At 49.1% G+C, this 26,212-nt stretch overlaps 1 protein-coding gene across 1 annotated transcript; it reads left to right on the top strand.

The window, feature by feature from the left end:
• Positions 1 to 6,460: 6,460 nt before the first annotated feature.
• LOC148887733 (SH3 and multiple ankyrin repeat domains protein 1-like) lies at positions 6,461 to 26,138 on the top strand. The gene is made up of 26 exons (XM_089014698.1): positions 6,461 to 8,785; positions 10,146 to 10,349; positions 10,762 to 10,833; positions 10,915 to 11,023; positions 11,096 to 11,247; positions 11,353 to 11,520; positions 11,617 to 11,658; positions 12,140 to 12,256; positions 12,338 to 12,415; positions 12,535 to 12,601; positions 12,676 to 12,851; positions 13,176 to 13,306; positions 13,523 to 13,662; positions 13,721 to 13,834; positions 14,234 to 14,312; positions 17,319 to 17,401; positions 17,464 to 17,588; positions 17,955 to 18,090; positions 18,202 to 18,282; positions 18,441 to 18,449; positions 18,633 to 18,659; positions 18,759 to 18,815; positions 18,901 to 19,022; positions 19,488 to 19,554; positions 19,650 to 22,632; positions 23,053 to 26,138. The coding sequence occupies exons 1-26, from the start codon at positions 8,237 to 8,239 to the stop codon at positions 23,954 to 23,956; spliced, it is 6,792 nt and encodes a 2,263-aa protein (XP_088870824.1). The 5' UTR covers positions 6,461 to 8,236; the 3' UTR covers positions 23,957 to 26,138.
• Positions 26,139 to 26,212: the final 74 nt, after the last annotated feature.

Genomic DNA, 26,212 nt, shown 5'->3' with positions numbered 1-26,212 from the left:
ATGAAGATGACGATGAAGAAGACGATGAAGAAGACGATGACGATGAAGAAGACGATGTTGATGAAGAAGACGATAACGAAGACAATGTAGAAGACGATGACGATGTAGAAGACGATGACGATGAAGAAGACGATGACCATGAAGAAGACGATGACCATGAAGATGAAGATGACGATGAAGAGGACGAAGACGATGAAGAACACGAAGACGATGAAGAAGACAAAGACGATGAAGATGATGACTAAGACGATGAAGAACTCACCCGCCGAAAAAAATATCCTGTGACTGCAAAGTGTCCTTGAGAGAGAAGAAGACGGCGAAGAAGGCGACGACGAAGAAGGCGACGACCAAGGCGACGACCAAGAAGACGACGACCAAGAAGACGACGACCAAGAAGACCAAGACGACCAAGACGACGACCAAGAAGACCAAGACGACGACCAAGAAGTCCAAGACGACGACCAAGAAGACCAAGTCGACCAAGACGACGACCAAGAAGACCAAGACGACGACCAAGACGACCAAGAAGACCAAGACGACGACCAAGAAGACCAAGACGACGACCAAGAAGTCCAAGAAGACCAACACGACCAAGACGACGACCAAGAAGACCAAGACGACGACCAAGAAGACCAAGACGACGACCAAGAAGACCAAGACGACGACCAAGAAGACCAAGACGACCAAGAAGACCAAGACGACGACCAAGAAGACCAAGACGACGACCAAGAGGACCAAGACGACGACCAAGAGGACCAAGACAATGACCAAGACGACCAAGACGACGACCAAGAAGACCAAGACGACGACCAAGAAGACCAAGACGACGACCAAGAAGACCATGACGACGACCAAGACGACGACCAAGACGACGACCAAGAAGACCAAGACGACGACCAAGACGACCAAGACGACGACCAAGAAGACCAAGACGACGACCAAGAAGACCAAGACGACGACCAAGAAGACCAAGACGACGACCAAGACGACGACCAAGACGACGACCAAGACGACGACCAAGACGACGACCAAGACGACGACCAAGAAGACCAAGACGACGACCAAGAAGACCAAGACGACGACCAAGAAGACCAAGACGACGACCAAGAAGACCAAGACGACGACCAAGACGACGACCAAGACGATGACCAAGAAGACCAAGAAGACCAAGACGACGACCAAGAAGACGACCAAGAAGACCAAGACGACGACCAAGAAGACCAAGACGACGACCAAGACGACGACCAAGAAGACCAAGACGATGACCATGAAGACCAAGACGATGACCATGAAGACCAAGACGACGACCAAGAAGACCAAGACGACGACCAAGAAGACCAAGACGACGACCAAGAAGACCAAGACGACGACCAAGAAGACCAAGACCAAGACGACGACCAAGAAGACGACCAAGAAGACCAAGAAGACCAAGACGACGACCAAGAAGACGACCAAGAAGACCAAGACGACGACCAAGAAGACCAAGACGACGACCAAGAAGACCAAGACGACCAAGAAGACCAAGACGACGACCAAGAAGACCAAGAAGACCAAGACGACGACCAAGAAGACCAAGACGACGACCAAGAAGACCAAGACGACGACCAAGAAGACCAAGAAGACCAAGACGACGACCAAGAAGACCAAGACGACGACCAAGAAGACCACCAAGACGACGACCAAGAAGACCAAGAACGACCAAGACGACGACCAAGAAGACCAAGACGACGACCAAGAAGACCAAGACGACGACCAAGACCAAGACGACGACCAAGAAGACCAAGACGACGACCAAGAAGACCAAGACGACGACCAAGAAGACCAAGACGACGACCAAGAAGACCAAGACCAAGACGACCAAGAAGACCAAGACGACGACCAAGAAGACCAAGACGACGACCAAGAAGACCAAGACCAAGACGACGACCAAGAAGACCAAGACGACCCAAGAAAACCAAGACGACGACCAAGACGACGACCAAGACCACGACGACCAAGAAGACCAAGACGACGACCAAGAAGACCAAGACGACGACCAAGAAGACCAAGACGACCAGACCAAGACCAAGACGACCAAGAAGACCAAGACGACGACCAAGAAGACCAAGACGACGACCAAGAAGACCAAGACGACGACCAAGAAGACCAAGACGACGACCAAGAAGACCAAGACGACGACCAGGAAGACCAAGACGACGACCAAGAAGACCAAGACGACGACCAAGAAGACCATGACGACGACCAAGAAAACCAAGACGACGACCAAGAAGACCAAGACGACGACCAAGAAGACCAAGACGACGACCAAGAAGACCAAGACGACGACCAAGAAGACCAGGACGACGACCAAGAAGACCAAGAAGACCAAGACGACGACCAAGAAGACCAAGACGACGACCAAGAAGACCAAGACGACGACCGAGAAGACCAAGACGACGACCGAGAAGACCAAGACGACGAACAAGAAGACCAAGACGACGACCAAGAAGACCAAGACGACGACCAAGAAGACCAAGACGACGACCAAGAAGACGACCAAGAAGACCAAGAAGACGACCAAGAAGACGACCAAGAAGACCAAGAAGACGACCAAGAAGACCAAGAAGACCAAGACGACGACCAAGAAGACCAAGACGACGACCAAGAAGACCAGGACGACGACCAAGAAGACCAAGACGACGACCAAGAAGACCAAGTCGACGACCAAGAAGACCAAGACGACGACCGAGAAGACCAAGACGACGACCAAGAAGACCAAGACGACGATCTAGAAGACCAAGAAGACCAAGACAACGACCAAGAAGACCAAGACGACGACCAAGAAGACCAAGACGACGACCAAGAAGACCAAGACAACGACCAAGACGACGACCAAGAAGACCAAGACGATGACCATGAAGACCAAGACGATGACCATGAAGACCAAGAAGACCAAGACGATGACCAAGAAGACCAAGAAGACCAAGACGACCACCAAGAAGACCAAGACGACGACCAAGAAGACCAAGACGACGACCAAGAAGACCAAGACGACGACCAAGAAGACCAAGACGACGACCAAGAAGACCAAGATGACGACCAAGACGACGACCAAGACGACGACCAAGAAGACGACCAAGAAGACGACCAAGAAGACCAAGACGACGACCAAGAAGACGACCAAGAAGACCAAGACGACGACCAAGAAGACCAAGACGACGACCAAGAAGACCAAGACGACGACCAAGACGACCAAGACGACCAAGACAACGACCAAGAAGACCAAGACGACGACCAAGAAGACCAAGACGACGACCAAGAAAACCACCAAGACGACGACCAAGAAGACCAAGAAGACCAAGACGACGACCAAGAAGACCAAGACGACGACCAAGAAAACCACCAAGACGACGACCAAGAAGACCAAGAAGACCAAGACGACGACCAAGAAGACCAAGACGACGACCAAGAAGACCAAGACGACGACCAAGACGACGACCAAGAAGACCAAGACGACGACCAAAACGACGACCAAGAAGACCAAGACGACGACCAAGAAGACCAAGACGACGACCAAGAAGACCAAGACGACGACCAAGAAGACCAAGACGACGACCAGGAAGACCAAGACGACGACCAGGAAGACCAAGACGACGACCAGGAAGACCAAGACGACGACCAAGAAGACCATGACGACGACCAAGAAAACCAAGACGACGACCAAGAAGACCAAGACGACGACCAAGAAGACCAAGACGACGACCAAGAAGACCAAGACGACGACCAAGAAGACCAAGACGACGACCAAGAAGACCAAGACGACCAAGACGACGACCAAGAAGACCAAGACGACGACCAAGAAGACCAAGACGACGACCAAGAAGACCAAGACGACGACCAAGAAGACCAAGACAATGACCAAGACGACCAAGACGACGACCAAGAAGACCAAGACGACGACCAAGAAGACCAAGACGACGACCAAGAAGACCAAGACGACGACCAAGAAGACCAAGTCGACCAAGAAGACGACCAAGAAGACCAAGAAGACGACCAAGAAGACGACCAAGAAGACCAAGAAGACGACCAAGACGACCAAGACGACGACCAAGAAGACCAAGACGACGACCAAGAAGACCAAGACGACGACCAAGAAGACCAAGACGACAACCAAGAAGACCAAGACGACGAACAAGAAGACCAAGACGACGACCAAGAAGACGACCAAGAAGACCAAGAAGACGACCAAGAAGACGACCAAGAAGACCAAGAAGACGACCAAGAAGACCAAGACGACGACCAAGAAGACCAAGAAGACCAAGACGACGACCAAGAAGACCAAGACGACGACCAAGAAGACCAGGACGACGACCAAGAAGACCAAGACGACGACCAAGAAGACCAAGAAGACCAAGACGACGACCAAGAAGACCAAGACGACGACCGAGAAGACCAAGACGACGACCAAGAAGACCAAGACGACGATCTAGAAGACCAAGAAGACCAAGACAACGACCAAGAAGACCAAGACGACGACCAAGAAGACCAAGACGACGACCAAGAAGACCAAGACGACGACCAAGAAGACCAAGACGATGACCATGAAGACCAAGACGATGACCATGAAGACCAAGAAGACCAAGACGATGACCAAGAAGACCAAGACCACCAAGAAGACCAAGACGACGACCAAGAAGACCAAGACGACGACCAAGAAGACCAAGACGACGACCAAGAAGACGACCAAGACGACGACCAAGAAGACGACCAAGACGACGACCAAGACGACGACCAAGAAGATGACCAAGAAGACGACCAAGAAGACCAAGACGACGACCAAGAAGACCAAGACGACGACCAAGAAGACCAAGACGACCAAGACGACGACCAAGACGACCAAGACAACGACCAAGAAGACCAAGACGACGACCAAGAAGACCAAGACGACGACCAAGAAAACCACCAAGACGACGACCAAGAAGACCAAGAAGACCAAGACGACGACCAAGAAGACCAAGACGACGACCAAGAAGACCAAGACGACGACCAAGACGACGACCAAGAAGACCAAGACGACGACCAAAACGACGACCAAGAAGACCAAGACGACGACCAAGAAGACCAAGACGACCAAGAAGACCAAGACGACGACCAAGAAGACCAAGACGACGACCAAGAAGACTAAGATGACGACGGCGACGACGAAGAAGACGGCGACGACGAAGAAGAAGACGGCGACGAAGAAGAAGAAGGCGCCGACGAAGAAGAAGACGGTGACGAAGAAGACTAAGACGGAGACGGAGACGATGAAGAAGACGATGATGATGCAGAAGACAATGACGATGTAGAAGACGATGATGATGAAGAAGACGATGAAGAACTCACCCGCAGAAAAAAATATCCTGTGACTGTAAAGTGTCCTTGAGAGTTTTGAAAAGCGCTTTAAATGAAATGTATTATTATTAAGAACACGACGAAGAAGACGATGAAAGACGACGGAGAAGACAATGACGAAGATGATGAAGATGAAGAAGACGGTGACGAAGATGAAGAAGACGAAGACTTCAATGAAGAAGATGACGATAGAAATTAAATTTCTTCTTCTTCTTCTTCTTCTTCTTCTTCTTCTTCTTCTTCTTCTTCTTCTTCTTCTTATTATTATTATTATTATTATTATTATTATTATTATTATTATTATTATTATTATTATTATTCTTATATTGAGGGCAACAAGCTTCAGCTTTAGTTTTTTACTGACACTATTTGGACTGTAAAACAAACCAAAAAAGGCCTGCAAGTACATTTGCTCCAGCATATAAAACAACTGTATGATATGTTCCAAATATTTAAAAAAAATGTTCTTGATTCCTTCCATTGAAGAAAGCAACCCAGGGTTGCCGTGGTAATAACAGAGACACGATACGCTTTACGTTACAAGTTACACCATGAAAGCTTTTCTACAAAGGCTTTATAAAGTGCAAATATTTGATGAAACGATAACAATACATCCAAACTCTAACATGAGCGCAATGAATAAGCTGTCTGCATAGCAGTCCGCGATCCGCCTTGTTTTCATGTCAGCTTCGTCCTATATTACCATGGCAACATGTAGAGGATCTGTAAGTCGTAGCATAGCGACCGCGTTGTTTATTCGCACACACCCCCCCACCAGACCTCTTGATTCATTTTAGCAGAAAGTTGGAGGTGTGTAAAATACCACTGTTTATTTGGTGTGTATCTAACACCACGCCGTCACTGCTGTGCACCCGTGCGTTTCACGATATCACATGACAATCCGTAATGGAGGCCGACAGCCACCATAACGCCCTCGTATCCCGTTTGGCCGGCGTGTCTAATAGCTTTTATTAGCATCATGCTGACACTTGTCACTTGTGTTACGCTTTTGTGAGCGCACACGCCAGTTAAGTGATTCTGTCACTGCAACACTATATGTGTTCATTTAGAAAGACCTCTCATATAGCTTAGCAGCTTGTTTGTGACCGCTATTCATGCTTTAAGTTCATCATCAAGTTCAAGCATATTTGTGGTTTGATTTATGCTCCAACCATAGCCTGGTCTAATATTACATCGTTGCTTTGCCGCCATCTTGTCACCTTAGTGCAATGGGCAGTCGCTCTCCAGTCCCCGTTTCACATTGAAATTCAGATGACAAGCACCAAGGAGAAATCAAGTGGTGGAAGATTCACAGCCGTGAAGAAGTAAAGCGTAAAAGGGCGAGTGCGGTCATCGTTCTCCGCGTTCTACATTGAGGTCTCTCTTGCCCATTCAGCCGAGTTTAGCCCAAACGAGGCCCTCGCCGCCCCATCCAACTGACCCAATTATATCCAGTCTGAAGGGAAAGATAGCCCACTTTTAGCAACGCGAGAGACGTCCCTTCAAGCTTGGCCTGCCGTAGCCTTCTTTCATACCCCCCTTTATTTATTTAGTATATTGTTTTATATAACAAGATGTGTATTAGTTTCTGCTTATCTGTGGCTAGCTGAGTTTCAGCTGGCAGGCGAGCCCTTTTCCTAAAAATAGGCGTCCTTGGTGAGGTAAGGATGTGAAAGTCGGCTCAGAGATCCAGCATGCTTATTTTGCTCAGGACATCCAGGGGTAACAAATGCAGTCAGCCGTGTAATTACTGAGAAGCAAGATTAGCGTGGTTAGGTTAGATATTAAATAGATAAAATACAAATATGGCTGTCGGTGCCGTGTATAAAGAGGCACTGCATTGCTGAGAGCTATTCCATATTAGGGTGGAGAGAATTAAAAACTACGATGAAATCCAGATTTTTTTAAAAGCATTTTTTAAAAAACTATTGTGTTTCTTGGCTGTCATCCGGGATTGTGTGTTTGCATATATTTATTTCCATTATCTTCTGCATCTTACAAAGCAGGTGTGAGGGTTTTCTTTGCCTATAAACGTATGATAGTGACCCCCAACTACTTCCTTGTCACAGAAATATAAGACTGACGAAGGTTCCGTTTTCTGGTGGTGTCACCGGAAATCACTGGAGCACCTGTGACGTCACCGTCTGTAAAACAACCAACGTGGCACTTGAGTGACACACCGCATCCGAGCGATGATTGAACCCGGTCTGAGTGCTCTCCATCGCTCCTCATCAGTGACAGCGCGATGCGAAGCTGAAGGCTAAGTAGCCCGAGAAAGAGAGCAATATAGAGGACACAACTTGGCCGCTCTACTTTTGCCGGCCGTAGAAGTGGGGCAATCTGTTCCTTGGTTGATCGCCAATTCTACTTTCCGGGGACTGACACACCGAAAATATATCTATACACTCGCGCTGGCCTACATAAGCAATAGAGAAAATTGACAAAACAACGAAATGTGGGTTGTTGATTGATCCTTTTGTCTGGTGCCGCACCAAATATTCCCCTTTCGAGCAGAGTTATGAAAGGAAGAGGAAAGGAAGAAATAGAAAAACAAAATACAGAGCTGTATCTGCTATAAGCTAAATGTTGAAAGCGAACACAAAGCTGTAGCATCAATTAACGAACAGAGATTGTCTCACATCTCCTGTCCCACGTAAATCCGCTTCAATTCCATGCCGCGTTGACAGATGCAAATGTATTTTTTTACGGCCATTTCATCCCTCAGATCGTGTCCGTGTCTTGCTGCGACGTGGTTGGGAATGGCTTTTATTTCTTAGCGTTGAATTTCACGTAAACGAGAACCTCAGACGACTAAAATGTGACTGACTTCTCTGCCTTTTGTCCCGCAGCATGTTTCAAAGGAATGACCCCCGTCTCTCGGAATAGCCGCGTTTTATCTTCACGACAGTATTGTCACTCGCCCTTCTCCGCGGTGACCCCTGCGCCGCCAACCATGCTGGGAAATAACGAGCGCTTTTATCCCGGTCAGCATGACCGAGATGAGGAGGATGAGGAGCAAGGCGGAGAAAGCCGCCAAAGGGAAAGTGGACGTGACATCGACAATGGATGGTTAGACGGCCTGGGCGAGGAGGAGATGACGGGAAGAAGACAATCCTGGGACAACAAAGTCGGCGACGCGGCCCAACCGGCGGCCATTGTGCGGACCGGCTGGTCGGGTAACCCAGGAAAACGGGGGATCACTTCAACGTCCAATCCGGCCACCCTCCATCACCAAACGGCCAATAAGACGCAGCGTCATGGCGCGGGGTCCAATCAGCATCGGATAGGCTTGAATGGGGCTCACAAGAGAAGAGCTCCGATGGAGCGTAGCATGACCACCATGGCGCCGGCAGAGAACACGTTCCTGACCATGATGCTGTTCCGCATCGGGATTCCGGACATCAAGAAAACAGTAGGTGTCGAGTGTCGCCACCGACACAATGGCAGGCCCTGACAAACTATGAAGGCCAAATAACATCGTGCATCACATCATTCCCGATTCAGAGCAAACGTCTTGAATCTGAGGCGCCGCCATTTTTCCACACTTTGTTTAAACCACATCTCATTTGACGGTGTTGTCAGTCTGGCGAGTGACGACTCCCAGAAGCAAGCGAGAGAAAATAATGAGCTTGACTTCACCCGCCTCTGACGGCAGACATTGCAAGCACGTGCCCAAGGGTCAATCCGTTTTTTTTGGTTAAATAACCCAATCTGGCTGCCTCCTATTCACACTGAAAGCCGTTCTCGCTTCTGCAGAGGTGTCAGGTGAGAATTGACAAGCCCACACATTGCACGATTCAGTGCAAAACAGTATGTGCCCCCTGTGTCAGCCCCCCCGCTCCCCATTCGCTCCTTTACATGCTGGCCGTTCTACATGTCAGCTAATCTGCCCTCAATGTAGCAGTAATTGCTAATCATCTAATTGGATTTTAATGAGTTTGGGGAGGGATGGGACGCAAGGATACGGATATGGAATGCGGCGTATAGTACCCGCCTAAACCGCTGGAACATTACTTAAGTGATGAGAGAAAAGTGACCTCCGCATTCCCCCAATGGGAATACAAACTTCCATCTTGCAATATGGCGGAAGTGACAAATATGCACAAGTTGCAGTAAGGTACAGATAATGCAAAAAAAAAGGTACCGGTAATGGTAGACCCCTTCATGGATGATCCTGATCTGCCCCCAGTCTTTTCTTCAGTCTGTTGCATATCGCACACCGCACGATAAGCGCACACATATACCTTGATAATCGAATCTTATACGTCCTGTGCTGTGGCCCCTTGTGGCGGCAGGGACATCGCTACGGCAACGGTGGGGGTTTGCCTCTTTTAATGAAGTGGTTGCCATGCCAACTCAAGACTTGATAAAATGCTGTCAGCATTTAATGTGATGCGGTGGTGTGAGGAAAATGCCCACTCGCCAATGACCGTAAACTCCCAAAATGCATTCATGCGCATATTTTATTATTTTTTTGTGGCCGGGGAGTCTCAGGTGGGTGTCACATGCTCATGCGCTAATTTGTGCTTTTCTCTGCCGGATTGTTGCACAAATTCACCACATGGGATATACTTTGCCACGTACCCATCTATAGTCTTATTACAATGAGTTTACTCAAGGAGAGGATGAATTATTGAAAGTTTGTATTACATCTGGCCCTCATTTGGCTTGATGGCATAACATCAGAGTACAAAATCAGCTACTCTTTGCGCCAAATGCACCATTGGCGAATGAATGAGATAAGGAGACTTTTTCTCTGGGATGTCTTACAGAGTTGTGTCCAGTTTGACCAGGACTGCACGGTGTGGAACGCCAAGCAGCAAATCATCGGCTCACTCACCGAGACCTTGTGGGACGTCTACAACTACGGCCTCTTCCAGCCGGCGGCGGAAGGCCGGGATGCCAAGTTTTTGGAGGAGGAGAGGACTTTGCAAGAATACTCGCAGTCCTTTGAGAAAGGGGTGCCTTACCTGGAGGTAGGAGACCAAAGTGGAATAAGTTGTCTATCGAGTTCCTTTGGAGAACTAATATTTACTGCACACTTTTCTTTTACAATCTTCCAAACTCTCCCCTATGTAAATTGCAGATTTTGTTTCCAAGACACGTTATACTTTGGAATTTAGCAGCAAATGCAGTCATGAAATATTAAATGTGAAAGCAATAAAAAATTAATAAAACAATCCCAAGCAATCACTATGACATGTTGATCTTCCACCGCCCTCTGCTGGTGAAGCTTTCAGATCAGATCAGTTTTGATTTAATGTGCTAGTTTTTCAACGTTTAACTTTTTTTTGCATAACATTTTGATGTAGGCTGTATTTTATTATTATGTTTTTTGGCATGCAGTAACAAGTGACTGATTAAAACAACTTTTTGTCCACTCCTTAGTTTCGGTATAAAACCAGAGTATATAAGCAGACAATTCTTGATGAAAAGGCACTTTCCAAGCTTTGTGCAAAGGTGAGTCCATTTTTGAATCACTGAAAACATTGTTGTTCACCGCCATCTTCTTTTTTAAGCACTTTAACCTGTCTTGTACAGGCCAGTCTCAAGAAGTTCATAGATTACGTTCAGACTGGAGCACTGGATAAAATGCTGAAGGTCCTTGAGAAAGGTCTCGATCCAAATTTTCACGACCCAGAGAGCGGAGGTGAGTTTTGTTGTTCAGTTGGCGTTCTACCCGCGCGCGCACTTGTACATTTTCTCTCAACCTGCGACCTAGAGACCCCCCTGACGATGGCGGCGCAGTCGGGTCTGGCGGTGGAGGGCATCAGGACTCTGGTTCAGGGTGGAGCTCATTTGGACTTTAAAAGCAGAGATGGTCTGACTGCGATGCACAAAGCAGTCAGGGTCCACAACCACACTGGGCTGCTGGTAAGGATTTAAATGGCGAGGAATGACATTGGAATAAAGTGGCTTTCCACAGATTTTGTTGACAATTGGCTTCAGGTTCTCCGGTTCTTTTTGCTTGCTCGCCAGGCCCTTTTGTCATTGGGAAGCTCGCCAAACTTCAAAGACCGCTTTAGTCTGACTCCGCTGTACCACACCGTTCTGACAGGGGGTGACACCTCCTGCTGCGAGACTCTGCTTTATTACCGGGCCAGGTTGGGGACCAGAGATGAGAACGGTTGGGAGGAGTCCCGTCAGGTACTGTTGGACCGCTACCCCGTGTGTCCATTTTTATGTGCTTTGCGTCGTCTTGACATCAACTCATCTTTTCACTATCTCTCCTTCCTCTCATAGCACAGAGATGAAGAAGAGTTTGGAATGGAAGAAACACACAAGGTACTTTTCGTAGCATCTGATCACCACTCACAGGAGCCAATTGTGGCTCTCCGTGTAGCTCATATGTGGACATTATAGCACTTTTTTGCTGTTGAAAACATGACTCATCTTGTGCTAATTACCGCAAATGCGTAGCAGTGATCTGTGTGTGCGGGTACACTCAGACGCGGGGCCAGAGCTTCCTTCCATTATGCCTCCGTGCCACTCTGACTGATGAATGTGTGCTACAAGCCCGTTGTCATGGTATTTTATTTCGGTTTGCTCTGCTTCGTGCCTTTTTTTCCCCCCTTCCCTCTTTACTCTGCTGGGCACATGATTATTTTAGACTTTGCATGAAAATATGAGGAAACCTCTCTGGCTTTAGATAGTGTGGATGTTTCAATTCAAAAACATTGAATTTGCTGTTTTCTACCCCTATTACCTTGTTACGTACACCGTTTGCCTAATTTAACAATGTCCCCCACGGTTTTGACTTTGAAAGGCTTGCCAGAACGGCTTCGCCCAACACTTGGAGCATCTTCTGTTTTATGGGGCTGACGCGTCCTCTCGGAATGCCTCGGGGAATACCGCACTTCACATTTGTGCCCTGTACAACAAAGCAAGTAGAATTAATCCCCTCGTATCAAAGCGACTGCCAATAGAGCGCGTTATTAATGCTGCTGGTGATTCCCGTCACCAGGAAAGCTGCGCCCGGGTTCTTTTGTACAGGGGAGCAAATCGGGAGGCAAAGAACAAACGCGGTCAGACCCCTTTTCAGGTAAGCTCAGTGGCACCTCTCACACATTACATTTGGCGTTAGTGGTGCGTGCCGCTGGATTGCTTATTTAACTTTGAACAGCTTTGAAATGGGCGGTCCATGTTGTTTTCTGTTTCCAGCTAGCTGTCATGTCCGGTCACTTTGAACTCGGGGAAATCATCAAAAACCACAAAGATTCCGACATAGGTGAGTCTTCCTGCCCCGCACGTCTTTCTTCTTTGCGTTTTCCCTTCACTTTACACACTTCTTATTTTTTCTAGTTCCCTTTTTGGAGTCACCAAAATATGTCCCCAAGCGAAAAGAAAGTGCCCATACATTGCCTCTCCCCTCACTCCAGCCCCACCCCTTATTGCGAGCTAACAGCGACAACACAATGACGCATTCTGGTGCCGTGGTTATTCCCAACCAGGTCGCAACCGCTCCCAACCCATCTCAGGTAAATGAAATTGTACTGTGATGAAGAGGTAAGAGCATTCATTTAAATAGGGAACATTGACTTGGCATGGCCTGGCGAAGCAAATCTGCTCCACCAAGATGCCACTGGATGGGGCCAACATAGTATTTTTACATTAGACGTGACTGACACAAAGCCTGAGCACAAAGGGCTGCGAATGACAGATGATAGGTTCTCCTAAAAAAATCTGCAAATGGACACCTTTGCCAATAGCGGCCTTCTTGAGTGACAATCTTAGTCACCGACCGCATCAAAGATGGTACCCTTGCACTTTACGCAATCTGCAATCTTGATGTGCTTCTGCAGGGCCGCCGCAGGGCTTCCATCGGCCTGCGAAGTACCAGCAGCCCCAGAAATCGCACCCGTTCGCCATCGCGAGGAAGAGGAGGCCAGAGTGACACTGGGGAGAGGCACCGGCAGCTGCGAGGCAGGCAGGGGTAAGGAGTCCGCGGGGGATCGATAGCTTCTCCATCTAATCATGTCCTTTTGCTTCCATTTATAAACTGTGCTGAGCTTGGGTTGTCCCACTTACGTTTTCCGACTAATTATGGCAGTGTGAGTGTCACATTGTGGTATTTAGAGTGATCAGCTCGTGAAGTTTTATTCATAGAAATGGAGGGAGCAGTTGACGTCGCTTTGACCTCTATCCACAGAGTGGCCCCTGCAGCCGGTGGAGGAGGTCAAATGAAACGACTGTACGGCGCAGTACCGGGGCGAATCTATGTCGCCACTCGGGCACACGCTGCTGGTGGAGAGAGACAGCTGTCGCTCAAAAAAGGGGACAAAGTTAAAGGTGCGATGAGCTTAATTCTAAAAAGTGCAAGTGTGTAATTTTTTTGGTTTCTTGGCAGTGATAAGTGTCGGCGAGGGCGGATACTGGGAAGGAACGGTGAAGGGCCGCACCGGGTGGTTCCCCTCAGACTGTGTGGAGGAAGTGGCTCCTGTCAACAAGGACGATCGACCAGGTCAGATGTACAAAGTGGAAGAACTTGGGAGCTGCTTGGCAACCAAGGAAAAAAATTGATATAATCAGATAATTTTACCCAAAGGCAGTGATGCACTGCGAAGGTACAGATTGTAAGTGGTAGATATTTTTTTTCGCAGTACAACATTTCATTGGAAAAAAGGGCCGCTAACATGACTACCACTACAAATGTGACTCATTGAAGCCCCCTCAGCCCGGATTACAAAAATGACATGAAAGCTTCATGCATTGTCATTGGAGTTCTCATTCTGAGTAATTATTGGCTTCATAAGCGCAATGCTGACGCATTCAGATAAGAAACCATGAAAAAAAGCGTTACATGCAAAGTGATAAAATCCAAAAGGTGCCATAGGTGTTCCAGAATGTGTTTGCCTTGCAGAGACGCGGAGCGGGAAAGCCAAGAGGAAGCTTTTCCGGAACGTGACGGTCGGCGCCTACGACGGCACCGATGGACCCAGGTAAGATCCCACCCGACTGGAAGCACCCGATCATGTAATCCAACGCCCGCTTCCTGACCTCGCACCGCCGCCAGTGCTCAACACATGACTAGTATGGTACGGTTGTGCTATACTGGCTTTTATTTTATACCCTTGAAATAAAGGTTTGACAAGCGCCAATGTCAAAATGTGTCTCTTTCCTTGCGGCATCACAAGATATGAAATGATTGCCAGTGTAGATTGTGCAGAACACGACGTCTGTCTGTGGTTGTGGGAAGCAAGTGATCTGCCAGTTTGGTGGTATTAGCAGTGTGGAAGAAAACGCAATGTCTTTGAGCAAGCCCACTTGTTCCTCCCGCTGTGCTGCGATGTCTGCACTTGTGCTACATCACCAAGCGCCGCATTCTCTTGATTCTGTGTTTTGTCCTTTTTTTTCCCCGGAGGGTGTTGTTGCAGGGAACTGGACCATGTATGTCATCTTCAGCTCCTTCTAGCTCCATTTTTTTCAGTTTAATTTTTAACATCAGGCTGTACATGTTTTGCTTGGGAGTCGCTGTGTGCCTCGTCTTTGTGAGTAAATACATCATGTTGCTGATGATGACTCATGAGCAGGCTGAGCGTTGGTTGCATCCCTGGGCTAGTGAAGGGAGTTTACCCTGAGCTTTTACAGCCGCTTGCACACTGGGCCTGACATGGCCCTTTTTTATGCTGTATTGGAGTTGTAGATTTAATGAAATTGAAAATCGCAACGGCTACCAATTTCTGGGAATGTCAAATCGTATTCCATGTAGCAACTGGGAGAAGTGTTTGTGATGAAAAGCCCCACCATGTTAAAAATCTGCAAGTGTGCGTGTGCCTGTGTCTCAGTCTAGGGTGGGAATCAGCTGTTGGCCAATCTGATTCATCAACGCTTCAAGAGCGTACATTTGTACACCCTAATTTTATTATCGTCACCCTGCTATCTCACACAGACACACAAATATCTAATCCTCGAAATCTCATGTTGTCAAACTCTTCTAATGTCTCCACTCTTTTTCCTAGCTCGGAAGACAATTCGGTGCAACTTTTTGCCTTGTTGGTGACATACAATTGTCCTGCCCGCTACGCGGCACAGCATTTTAGACTGCTACCAAAACGCGAGATAATAACAGGTTGTAATTTTCATCTTTTTTTTGTTTTACCCATGACACAGTTGTCATCTTGTTTTAGCCTCGCTAGCAACATGTAGCTTAGCGGATTCTTCTGGTCATTTGTCATTCTATCGTAAGAAATACTGTATGTTATTAGTGCGCAGGTCAGTCATAAAAAAATGTCATTAGGAAAGATATTGTTATTCTCATATTTCACTAGTAGTGACAACGAGCATACATGGAAAAATTGTAATCAAAGCTCAAACGGCGTCTCATACGAGGTTAGTCATCCTCTCCCGCTCTCCCTCTCTCTCTTCCACTCCGGTTGCCTGAGCTCCCGTTGGATGGAGGGGGTAGAGAAGGAGGAGTGGAGAGGGGGTGAGATGGTAATGGGGGGTGGGGGATGCAGTGAGAGAGATTGCTCTCTCTCCCTCTCTTCTCCGTGGCCATCAGTGGGGCCCAGAAACCGGAGCGTGTGGTTCATTTACAGGTAGCGGCTGTTTCCTCGCTCATTGGCCGGCTATGGATGTGAGGAGAGGACAATGGAAAGAGGGGAGAGGTAGACCAATGCAACTGACAGACCATGGCCTTTTTTTTAAAAAAACCAAAAACGGCAAATTCATGCGCCCGGCGTAAGCGTTTCCATGTGTGTCATCGTTGCGTTTTGTGTCCGAGCGTGCGTGCCACTGCGTGTGTGTGGTGAGAACACACATAAATGCATTTTAGTCAGACAATGTGGGTATATCGCATTCTCTTTGCCTCACAATTACCTTCAAGCAGATTTTCATTTGTAGGGGCCGGGCTATTTATAACTCTCTCTTTAAAGACACATTGTATATAATTCATGATGTGTGTTCCTGTGCAAACGGCGTACTTTTGTGTGTGTGTATGTGTTAATATGCGCATGCCTTTTAGCGCCGAGAGAAAACGTGGTTCGGTCGTAGCACATCGGATCCTGTGGGTATAACCGCCGATATGCCAACACTGTTTAATACGTCGCCATCCTGTGCATGCCACAGACATTCATCAAATGCATCACTTCTGTGTGTCTGTGTCTCCATTCCATACTCAGCGGTTGGACAGAATAATAAGGGGAAAAAAAGCAAACCTGACTCGAAAAGAGGAGCTCCTGGAGGAGCGACGTCACGAGTTCGTGTTTCCCCCTCATACAAGGGGGATGCGCAAAGAGCCCAATGTTACCGGTCCACCCACTCTGTGTTACTTTGATCTTCAGAGAGGGAACGCGTGATGGAGGACAGGGTGGAAGAAAAAAGGAATGAGGTGTGAGGAGCAGATGGCTGGAAGGCGGCAAAGAGTTGGCGAATGAGCGCAAGGGAATGGACCATGGCGAGGGAGAGTGGCGATCGTCTTCGCTTCGGCGCTCAAGTTATGGCCTACCTTGTAGATCTTGCCACAGTTGCCCAAGTCCCAACAAATATACAGTGATTGCATCATCGTAACCTCTTTTGCCAATCTTGCTGGTTGCCTCGGAGCAACAAAAATTGCTTGTGGCGGACGATTAGAGGCCTGTCCAAGCTCCATTTGTACATCATCTCAAGTGTCATGTGTCTATGACTGACCGCGTTGCTGGGCAGTCCCTGAGGCCTCATCCTCGCAAAAGCAGCCTGGGGCTGTGAAAGCTAATGCTGCCGTTTAGGTACATTTGGTAGTCAGCGCTGGCGCTCAAGTGTATGCACGCGTTTATTTCATTGTCAAGTCAACCGAGGCTGGATCATGATGGAAGTTCTTTGCTATCACCATGTAGTTGTGCAACTGCTGTTTATTTTGACCCTGATGTTGCTTTTTTTCTTCTTTGTTTTCCTCTCAAATTCACAAAATTTACTTTCCTCACGCGACAAAACTCAAATGACTCCACTGTCATTTCTTGTCCTTGTAGTGACTACATCATTAAGGAGAAGACAGCTGTCCTACAGAAGAAAGACAATGAGGGATTTGGTTTCGTCCTTCGGGGAGCCAAAGGTGAGTGTCACCTCGCTCGTTAATCTCATATCCATTCATTATTTCTGCATAATCCACAACAGCTCAGACTCCCATAGAGGAATTCACTCCGACGCCAGCGTTCCCGGCGCTGCAGTACCTGGAATCCGTCGATGAGGGCGGCGTGGCGTGGAGGGCCGGTCTTAGGATGGGGGATTTCCTCATCGAGGTGCGTACGCCTTGGAACTGGTCATTTTCATCAGTCACGTGAATCGTCCATTTTGGAGGTGGCAAAACCGGATTTTGATGACTATAAGGCGCACCCAAAAGCCTTGATTTTCTTGAAAAGATGACTCTGCGCCTTATAAGCAGGTGCGCCTTAGGTGTGAAGTCATATTTAGCCACAACAGGTCTCACAACTACTGTGGTGTGCGTGGCCCATGCTAGGATATATAAAATGCTGTTTCATTTCATTAATCCCTTAAAATTACTTTGCAAGTAGGAATTTTCTCTTGATTACGGTATTCCCAGTACACATATGTAAGCATTCGATTAGTTGCCATCTGCAAATGAAGCAGTATGTGGTTCTCTTCAGGTGAATGGCCAGAATGTGGTGAAGGTAGGACACCGGCAGGTTGTCAACACGATCCGACAGGGCGGCAACGTTCTCATGGTGAAAGTTGTCATGGTTGCGAGAAATCCCGAGCTAGAGGATACTGCTCGAAAGAAAGGTTATCGCCGCTTTTTTCCCCCCGCTTTTTCATTCGCGATGCGACGTGGTTGCTTGTGTGTGTGGACAGTAATATAAAAGTAAAAATCCACCCTGAACTTGGCCCATGCAGCCCCTCAGCAGACGAAAAGACTGACCCCTCCCGCCCTAACCCTGCGCTCCAAGTCGATGACATCAGAGTTGGAGGACATGGGTGAGATTACTTTTTTTAACGACGTGTGAGGACAAAAAGGCGACAAGCAATCTGAACGCGGTTCCTGATTACTTGTTTACTGCCAATGACCAAATGTGTTTGTCTCATTTTTCCTTCCCACCCGCAACCCCCTTCAACCGAAATGTGCTGCGCTCAAGTGGAGAAAGGTGGGAGAATCACAAAATCGTGCGCTCTTATTGTCACTTGCGTTGCCATCACCATCCCTCCTCTGCATTCACACCGTCTTGTGTCTTGAGTATGTATTCCATCCACTCATCTGCCATATCAAACTAACGAACACAGCACTTGGATTTGCACCTCATTAATATTTCCCATTACGTATGCTTCAGCTGCCTCTCCGTGGAAAAAGAAAGCAGGTGAACGTCAGGCTTTATCATTTGCTCAATCAGCCCCGAGTCCTTAATTAAAAGCTTTTTGATGTGAGCGTTCCCCCCCCCCCCCCCTCTCTCCTACAGACTACGATTCCTCTCAGGGTCCAGATAAGAAGAGGACAGTCTATCAGATGGCACTGAGTAAAAAAAAACCAAAACGCTTGAGTGTTTTTACACCTTCGGGTATCAAGAAACACTCCTTTTCATGTATTTCTCTCTTTTTCAGATAAACTGGATGAAATCTTGGCTGCTGCCCAACACACGATGACATCAGACAACCAAGGTCAGAGAGGTCACAGAGACAAGAGGGACCGGAGCAAGAGTATTGTTCCCAATGTTCCCAATGAGGTATTTTCCTCCCCGAGTTCTCTCATCATTCTAAAATTTGGCAACCCGCGTGGTTGATTTTGGCCGTTCTCCTATTCCTTCCGACGTTGTCAGCTGTGGACTTGATTCTCACTCCTGCAGAGCGAGTTTCTGCTCTCCTCTCTGAAACTGCACAGATTTAATCATGCGGCCTTCCTTTTTTTCTTTTATCTATTGGGGAAGCTCTGCTTCCCCAATAGAGCATTTGAACATGATTGACAACGAGGAACCCACGCCATTGGTTAAGTCTGAGTCAGGCTGCGTCTATTCATTTACTCTGTTTGTTTGATTGCACGACCAATCCTCCAGGTTTTTTTGATATTGTCACGTGTTAAAATGAGCCACGCACAGTTTTTATTTGATCATGCATGTCCATTTCCGGCCTTCAAGCATTGCAATGACATTAAACTGTCCTTTTCTTCTTTTAATGACGTTTGTAACCTGAAGCAATCGTTCAACCATGCCCACTATCAACCAGCACAGCATGCAGTCATGGTGCGTCAGAAATCCATAGGTAAGACGACGTGCACATCTGTGTAACGCATTTACAAACGCATTTCAGGAGTCTCTCTCATTCAACTTTGCGGCGGCTTGCGTGGTTGTACTAAGGTATCACTGAAGAGGAGAGGCAATATCTTCATCCACCGGCGATTAAGTTGGCTCGCAGCTTGTCGGTGCCAGGGCCGGAAGATATCCCCCCGCCTCCGAATACGTCTGCACCCGAACCACCGTTATCTGCCGGCCCTCATCCTGGCAGGGGTCTTGCCATGCCCATACCTCCCGTCTCCGAAGCCCACTTCCAGCTGCAGTCCCAACCGGGCCATCCGAATCCATCAGCCTGGGAAAGAGGAGGCGGGATGAACCAGCAGGTCATGGTCACCACGCTCCGCAGACAATCGGAGCAAGAGGCACCCAGGCGAGGTGGCGGAAAGATGGGGGGTTTGAGAAGAGGCTGCAGTAGCGCCACGCCGCCGCCGAGCGCCAACCCCAAAACCCAACAAAATACGCCGCATCATTCGCACGGAACCGCGAGGGAGCAAAGCGGCGGGACCAGCAGGGGCGCAGCACGGCGGGGCGGTCGCGGCGCTCTGACTAAACAGTCTAAAGTGGAGGAAGGACTGCGACAGCACCGCGGGAAAGGCGGCGGAGCCAAAGAGAAGACCTCCATCCCCATCCCAACCATCATCATCAAAGCGCCCTCCACCAGCAGCAGCGGTCGAAGCAGCCAGGGCAGCAGCATGGAAGCCGAAGTGTCGCAGGATGCCGAGGACGCCGCCGCCTCCCTTCGAGGATCTGCGGAAAGCCCCAATTCCGCTCTCCCGTCACCTCTCACCGCCACGCCGCCGCCGCCGCCCACCGTCGCTCCTCAGGTTTCTTTGAAGCAAAACGCGGAGAACATGGACGCATTTGGAGGGGGAGGCGCACGCAGGGAGAGGCAACGTTTCTGTGACATGAGAAGAAAAAGTGCTTCATTTTTCCTGTCGTCTGAGGACGACGCGCAGGTGGAGGCGGGAGGCGGTGTTGGCGAAGGCGGGGAAGCGCTCAACGCGAGGATTCTGCCATTACAGAGCTCACACATGGAAGTCCCAACTCCTCGACTACGGCCCTCCAAATCCATCGACGAGGGCATGTTTTCCGGAGACAATTACGTCCACTACTCCAGCAGCATGCCTCCGGCCTTTGGCCTGCCCGAGTATTCTTCTCCTGTCCTCCATCAGGACGGACAACCCAAGTCGGCGCCGTCAACATACGGGTCTCAGCCAGCCACCACTTTCATCCACCCGCTCACCGGTAAGGTTCTGGATCCGTCATCGCCGCTCGGACTTGCGCTCGCCGCCAGGGAACGGGCCCTCAAGGACGACCGCAGCAGGACTCGCCGAGAGGAGAGACACTTTGTTCGACAGCTGTCCACGGCGGGAGCTTTCACCGCTCCGACTCAGACTCCAACGCCCTCCCTTTTTACAACCCCGACACAATCGACTTATACGTCCCCCGTTTCCCTTCACTTGACTTCCCCCACTAATACCGCCAGCACCTCGCCTGCTTCCCAAAGTCGGCCTCAGTCGCCAAGGGTCTTACGCGTGGCGGGAGGAGGTGAGAAATTGGAGCGAGAAAAGGACCCGGGTCATCGAGAAGGCCTGAGAGTTCGTTTCTCAGAGGACAGAAACAGCCAGCATCACTCCCCAAACGCCCGGGAGAGAGAAAGAGAGGTCCCTGATAGCAGACCGGTTCCACCCGTCCAGCCTCCGCCTCCCCCGTCTCAGCCCGCCCCGCGCAGGCCATCCTTCCTGCCGATGGAAAATAATCCGCACGGCAACTATAACCCTCACTACGCCGTCCTCACGGCACCCGATGCCATGGTGGAGAGCGGAGGAGAAAATCTGGGAATGATGCATCTGCCCCCCCCGGCGCCCTCGATAGATGTCGACGAGGAGTTTGTCTTTGCGGACCCTTTGCCCCCTCCGTTACAGTTTGCCAATGGCAAGAGCGGAAGGGTAAAGGACTACTACCCGAACGCCGGTCAGCGAGCCGCCGCCGCCCCGCCGCCGCCTCCTCTCCCGCCTCACGGCGTTCCCCAAACCTCTTCGCAAGGTGGGGACTCGGCCACCTCCAGCCTTACCTCCTACGACAGCGAGGTGGCCACCCTGACGCAGTCGGCTCTCTCGCCGTCTTTACCTTGCCCCGCTCTGCCCGCCGCGAACCTACACAGACCGCACCCCATGTCACTTTCCCACTCGTATTACGGCGGCTCCAACGAGCCGTCCGCGGGGCGTGACGCCGCACCTCACGACAGAGCTGCGGCCACCCTCACCGCGACCATGACATACGTCACCACAACCATGACGGCCAGCGCGGCCGCCGCCAACGATTACGGCGCGAGTATGGGAGGCGCCAACGCCGGCTTCAGCCCAGGGAGCAGAGCCGCCAACCATTTTAACCAGCACGCTCATGTCCCCAAAGGTGGAGAATGGCAGGAAGCAGTGGTGGATTCTGGGATTGAAGAGCTGGACAGTCACAGCAGCAGTGACCACCATATCGAAATGTTGGGATTGACGGGATTCCGAAAAGGGGATGCGGTGAACGACCCTTCTCCAGTTTACCCTGGCGGAGCAACGTTTGAGGTCCCGAACACCAAATTGGCGAACCCTGCGTTTCCCAAGACGACTCATTACAAGGAGGGAACGGGCAAGGTACTGCCTGTTGCTCTCCGCAGGCAAAACAGCATCAACCCCGCTCCTCTACAACTGCAGAGACAAAACATCCCGGGTCCTATCGGACTCGATGGACCCCCGCCTGACGAACAAAAACTTTTGCAGACTCGGCCCAAAATGGAGGAGGACGACTTCAGCGCGTCGTTGGCGGCCTGCCTGGACAGGCCTCTTGACGCTCGGTCGTCAGGCTGGGGTAAGGTCGGGGAACACGAGCCGCTCCAGAAGTCCGGCGTGGCGTTGGACGGGCGCAGGCTACATTCGCCTCTCTGGGGTGTCAAGGCTAGCATCATCAATGAGCTGAGCTCCAAACTTCACCAAATGAGTAGCATGAGGAGCATGGATGACTGGAGCCAAGCCCCCAAATCTCCCACCGTGCACAGGTTGGTTCTTTTCAATGTTGATTCTTTTTTTCATTTGGGTTGTTTGGGGACAAATTCTGATATTTTTACTGCCATCCCCAAATTTATTCGGGGATTGAAAAGTATGACGTTGAGCGTTTCGCCCAGATAACTGCAGACACAAGTCATTTAGGAATTAACTGTTTTTTTTCTGATGAAAGAAGAACGTCTAATGCCGTATTGAATGTTTATGTGGGGACTAAAACTCAATATTCTGTGCGTGAAAATGACAAAAACCCTGGCACTGGAATGGACACTGTTTTGCACATGGTCTGACAGTGAATGAGTTTAAAAAAAGATATCACAAAAGGGAAAGTTTCGGGATCTTCCTGAAGGTGGCACTCAAGGACCACATGAATGACTCACTGTTTGATGCTTGACGCTTGCTTTTTTGTCGTCCAGGTATTCAGCAGATTTCAGCGATGCGTTTCACAGCCCGCCTACTGGCCGCACCACCTCCCCCTTGCCCAGCTGCCCACCTCAACACCATCCGGTACTCCCGCCCAACCTGTCAGCCGCCCCCTCTGCATCCCCTTCCCCGCAGGTAACAGGGCAACAACGCACCCGGACCCGTTCGCCTTCTCCGCAGATGCCCACGTCCCCGGTTCACTCGCATCCCCCCCACTCGCCGACCTTCTGCCCGTACCCGACGTCGCCCAAACACCGGTCCAAGATGCGACGGCAGACTTTTGATTTCCAGTGCAGTCCCACCAAGGAGATGCGATCGGCCGTTTCCCGGCGCCGCGCCCCCAGTCCTCTGATCTATAACGCCGAGCAGCCCAACTGCTCCCCTCCTAGGCCGTCCTCCCTTCCCATCCTTCCCAGCACTCCGGTCTACAGCAACCCGTTTGAATTCCCAGGGCCCCTCACCCCTCCGTCTCCAGGCCTCCCGCTTGGCGACGCCTTCGCGGCCTCCGCCCCGCCGCTTTTCTCCCCATCCGGCGCAGCCAGTCCAAACCCATTGCTGGTCTCCCACTCTCTCTCCCCCACCCATTACCTGTCGGGGGCCTCCTCCCCGTTGCACTTGCCCCCGAGCCCGTCCCGCCTCACCTTCGCGCACCTCACCCCGCCGACGACGACCAAACCCTTTGCTCTCAAACCGCTGCCCTACTGGACCAAGTACGACGTGGCCGACTGGTTGGCGTACCTGAACCTGGGCGAACACATCGAGCGCTTTATTGATAACGAGATCGACGGATCTCATTTGCCATCGCTTACCAAGGACGATTTCTTGGACTTGGGCGTGACCCGCGTAGGCCATCGAATGAACATCGAGAGAGCGCTGAAGAAATTCTCTGACAGGTGAGGGAGGACTGAAAACGTATCCGGGGGTCTGAGAACACAAAGGAAGGTGAGCGTCCTTCCCGATAAAGCCGCGTCCTCCATTTTCTTTTTCAAATGTTTGTCATTTGAAGTTCCTTAACCCTTCGTCCATCGCAGATGACTTGAGTTTCCTTTTTGCCCGTTGATTTGTCCCCCCTTTTCTCCCCAGCTGGCCCTTTGCATGTCGCTACTTTCCCCCAGAGACTCAGACTGAGAGTGTTGGGGTGATAGCGAGGTGACCAAAAAATGTGTAAAAAACACTGGACGTGGCAAAGTTAACGCAAGATGTGGAAGAGGACGACAGTGGACTCAGACACGGTTTGTCAGTCTGGTTCTGGTTGCACTGGATCAGATTTTTTTGTTGGAGGATTTTTTTTTTGGGTGGGTGGGTAGATGATGAAAGTCTTTAGAATAGTAGTTTTCATATTTAGCCACTTTCCCCCAATTTATTTCCAACGATAAGCTTTATATATGTGAGCACTAAATATGTACCACATGTTTTACCTGAGTAGCTGTTATTAGCTTTGTACTAGCAGCAAACTCGTTCGCCATCGCTCACTTTGATTAGTTGTGCTGAGAGGGAAAGACGCTTTGATTTTAGTAGCAGCGGTGAGGCAAAAAAAATTGTTGCGTGATGAGGGAAAAAAAATTAAATTGGGTTGTTAGATTTGTGCCGCTTCGATGTAAAAAAGGACTACACAACTGAAGTTCACCATTACCCGTTTCCGCCATATTTTTAATGCCACATCATTTTTATTTATAGCCGTGCGACTTTTGTCCTGTAGTATTTCGACTACTTTGTCACATTGTTACTTATTCTTCTGGTCATAATATGACCTCTTTTAAAATTGAGACGCACTGTCAATGTGGGCGCCAAGTTCACATGGCGCATTTTAACTTGCATTTTAACACCTCTTGAATTTCCAGCCCGATAAGTTACTCAATTTTATTAGTCGGAAAACCGATACTTACCGATACTTACTGATGAAATCGCTCTTTTGACTTTACGACATTTTTCAAAGTTTGACAAAGTCAAATCCATGTGAACGTTTTGAAAATCTGTCTTCCAAATCGCATACTGGTGTGTTGTTTTATTTGGAGATGTGTGTCAAAGCCTTCTCTTCTGCCGCTCGACCCCGGGGAAGCCGACACCTGTTATTGAACGCATACTCTCGCCACGTGAGTAAGAAAAACACGACTCTATTCTTTCACGCTGAGTGGCCTCGGATGTGAAAATGGACTTGAGCTGTAGTGTAGGAAGAAGCACTACGACGTACCACGAAATAATTTATACAACTATTTTAGCTCTAGTGAAACGTATAACAAATATGGTCACAAGTGTCCCGTATGCAGAGTCTAACAAAGTATATATGAATATAAAGTTACATTTTAAATGCGATAGAAGTACAACTGTGACGAAATAAATACTTAAAAGTGATTGTTTTTATTCTGTTGTTGTTCCTTGAAATGTAACCAACCCCTCCTTTGAAAAATAATCCGACATTGGGTTGAGTTTGACTCGTTTGGCAGCCGCAAAGACAGACAAATGTTTTTCACGGGCAGGATTATTTTCCCATCAGGCCTAATAGCAGCAAAAGGATGGCGCCCGCTGGGAGGCACGAAACCCTTTGGTTTAATTCAAAGCAAGCAGAGGCCGCAGTTATGCAGTAAGTCAAAAAAACGCGCCCATGAGCGATTCATGTGAACTTGGAAACGGATAAATGTTTTTTTTTTATGTTGTTGTTGCTGTTTTTCCACCCCACTGCTCAGCTTCACGTTGGGAACTTTGTAGATTTGCTCCGTGAGGTCTTACAGAATAAATTAACAAGATCACGGAGGTTAGTGTTGGGAGACCTACTTCCTTTTCGACAGGATGTATTAAGAAAAAACACCCTGGGCTTTCTTTACTGTACCGCGACCACCTGTGATCTTCCGTTTTTCGAACTCAGCCTTGCATTAATATTTTCCATTTATCCAAAAGAACCCATGGGGTCCACGGTCACCGCTTTTGTATCTGATCATCATGTTGCCCCACGTGTTTCCATTTAAAATGAGCCGTGTCCAAAAAGGCCCCTGGACAGGCAACCACACAGCTGTTTTTGTTTTTTTTGTTTTAAACATACAAGCATCAATTCTTGTACATATGTACAGTTTTGACTTTTTCCCTATCTGAACATGAAAGAATGTCACCCACTGGCTCATAAACTCACATGATGTCGCACCAATTGACACAGGTCAA

This window comes from Hippocampus bargibanti, linkage group LG15 (assembly GCF_051943395.1).
Source record: "Hippocampus bargibanti isolate YZ-2025 linkage group LG15, ASM5194339v1, whole genome shotgun sequence".
Classification (NCBI taxonomy): Eukaryota; Metazoa; Chordata; class Actinopteri; order Syngnathiformes; family Syngnathidae; genus Hippocampus; species Hippocampus bargibanti.
This window is presented reverse-complemented; position numbering and strand designations above follow the sequence as displayed.

Bases quoted from the DNA above. Each gene is read 5' to 3' on its own strand.
- LOC148887733 (XM_089014698.1), top strand. From the start codon at position 8,237: ATGACCCCCGTCTCTCGGAATAGCCGCGTTTTATCTTCACGACAGTAT. The intron at 13,307-13,522 runs GTAAGGAGTCCG...CTCTATCCACAG, and splicing joins CAGCTGCGAGGCAGGCAGGG to AGTGGCCCCTGCAGCCGGTG. The intron at 13,835-14,233 runs GTCAGATGTACA...TTTGCCTTGCAG, and splicing joins CAACAAGGACGATCGACCAG to AGACGCGGAGCGGGAAAGCC.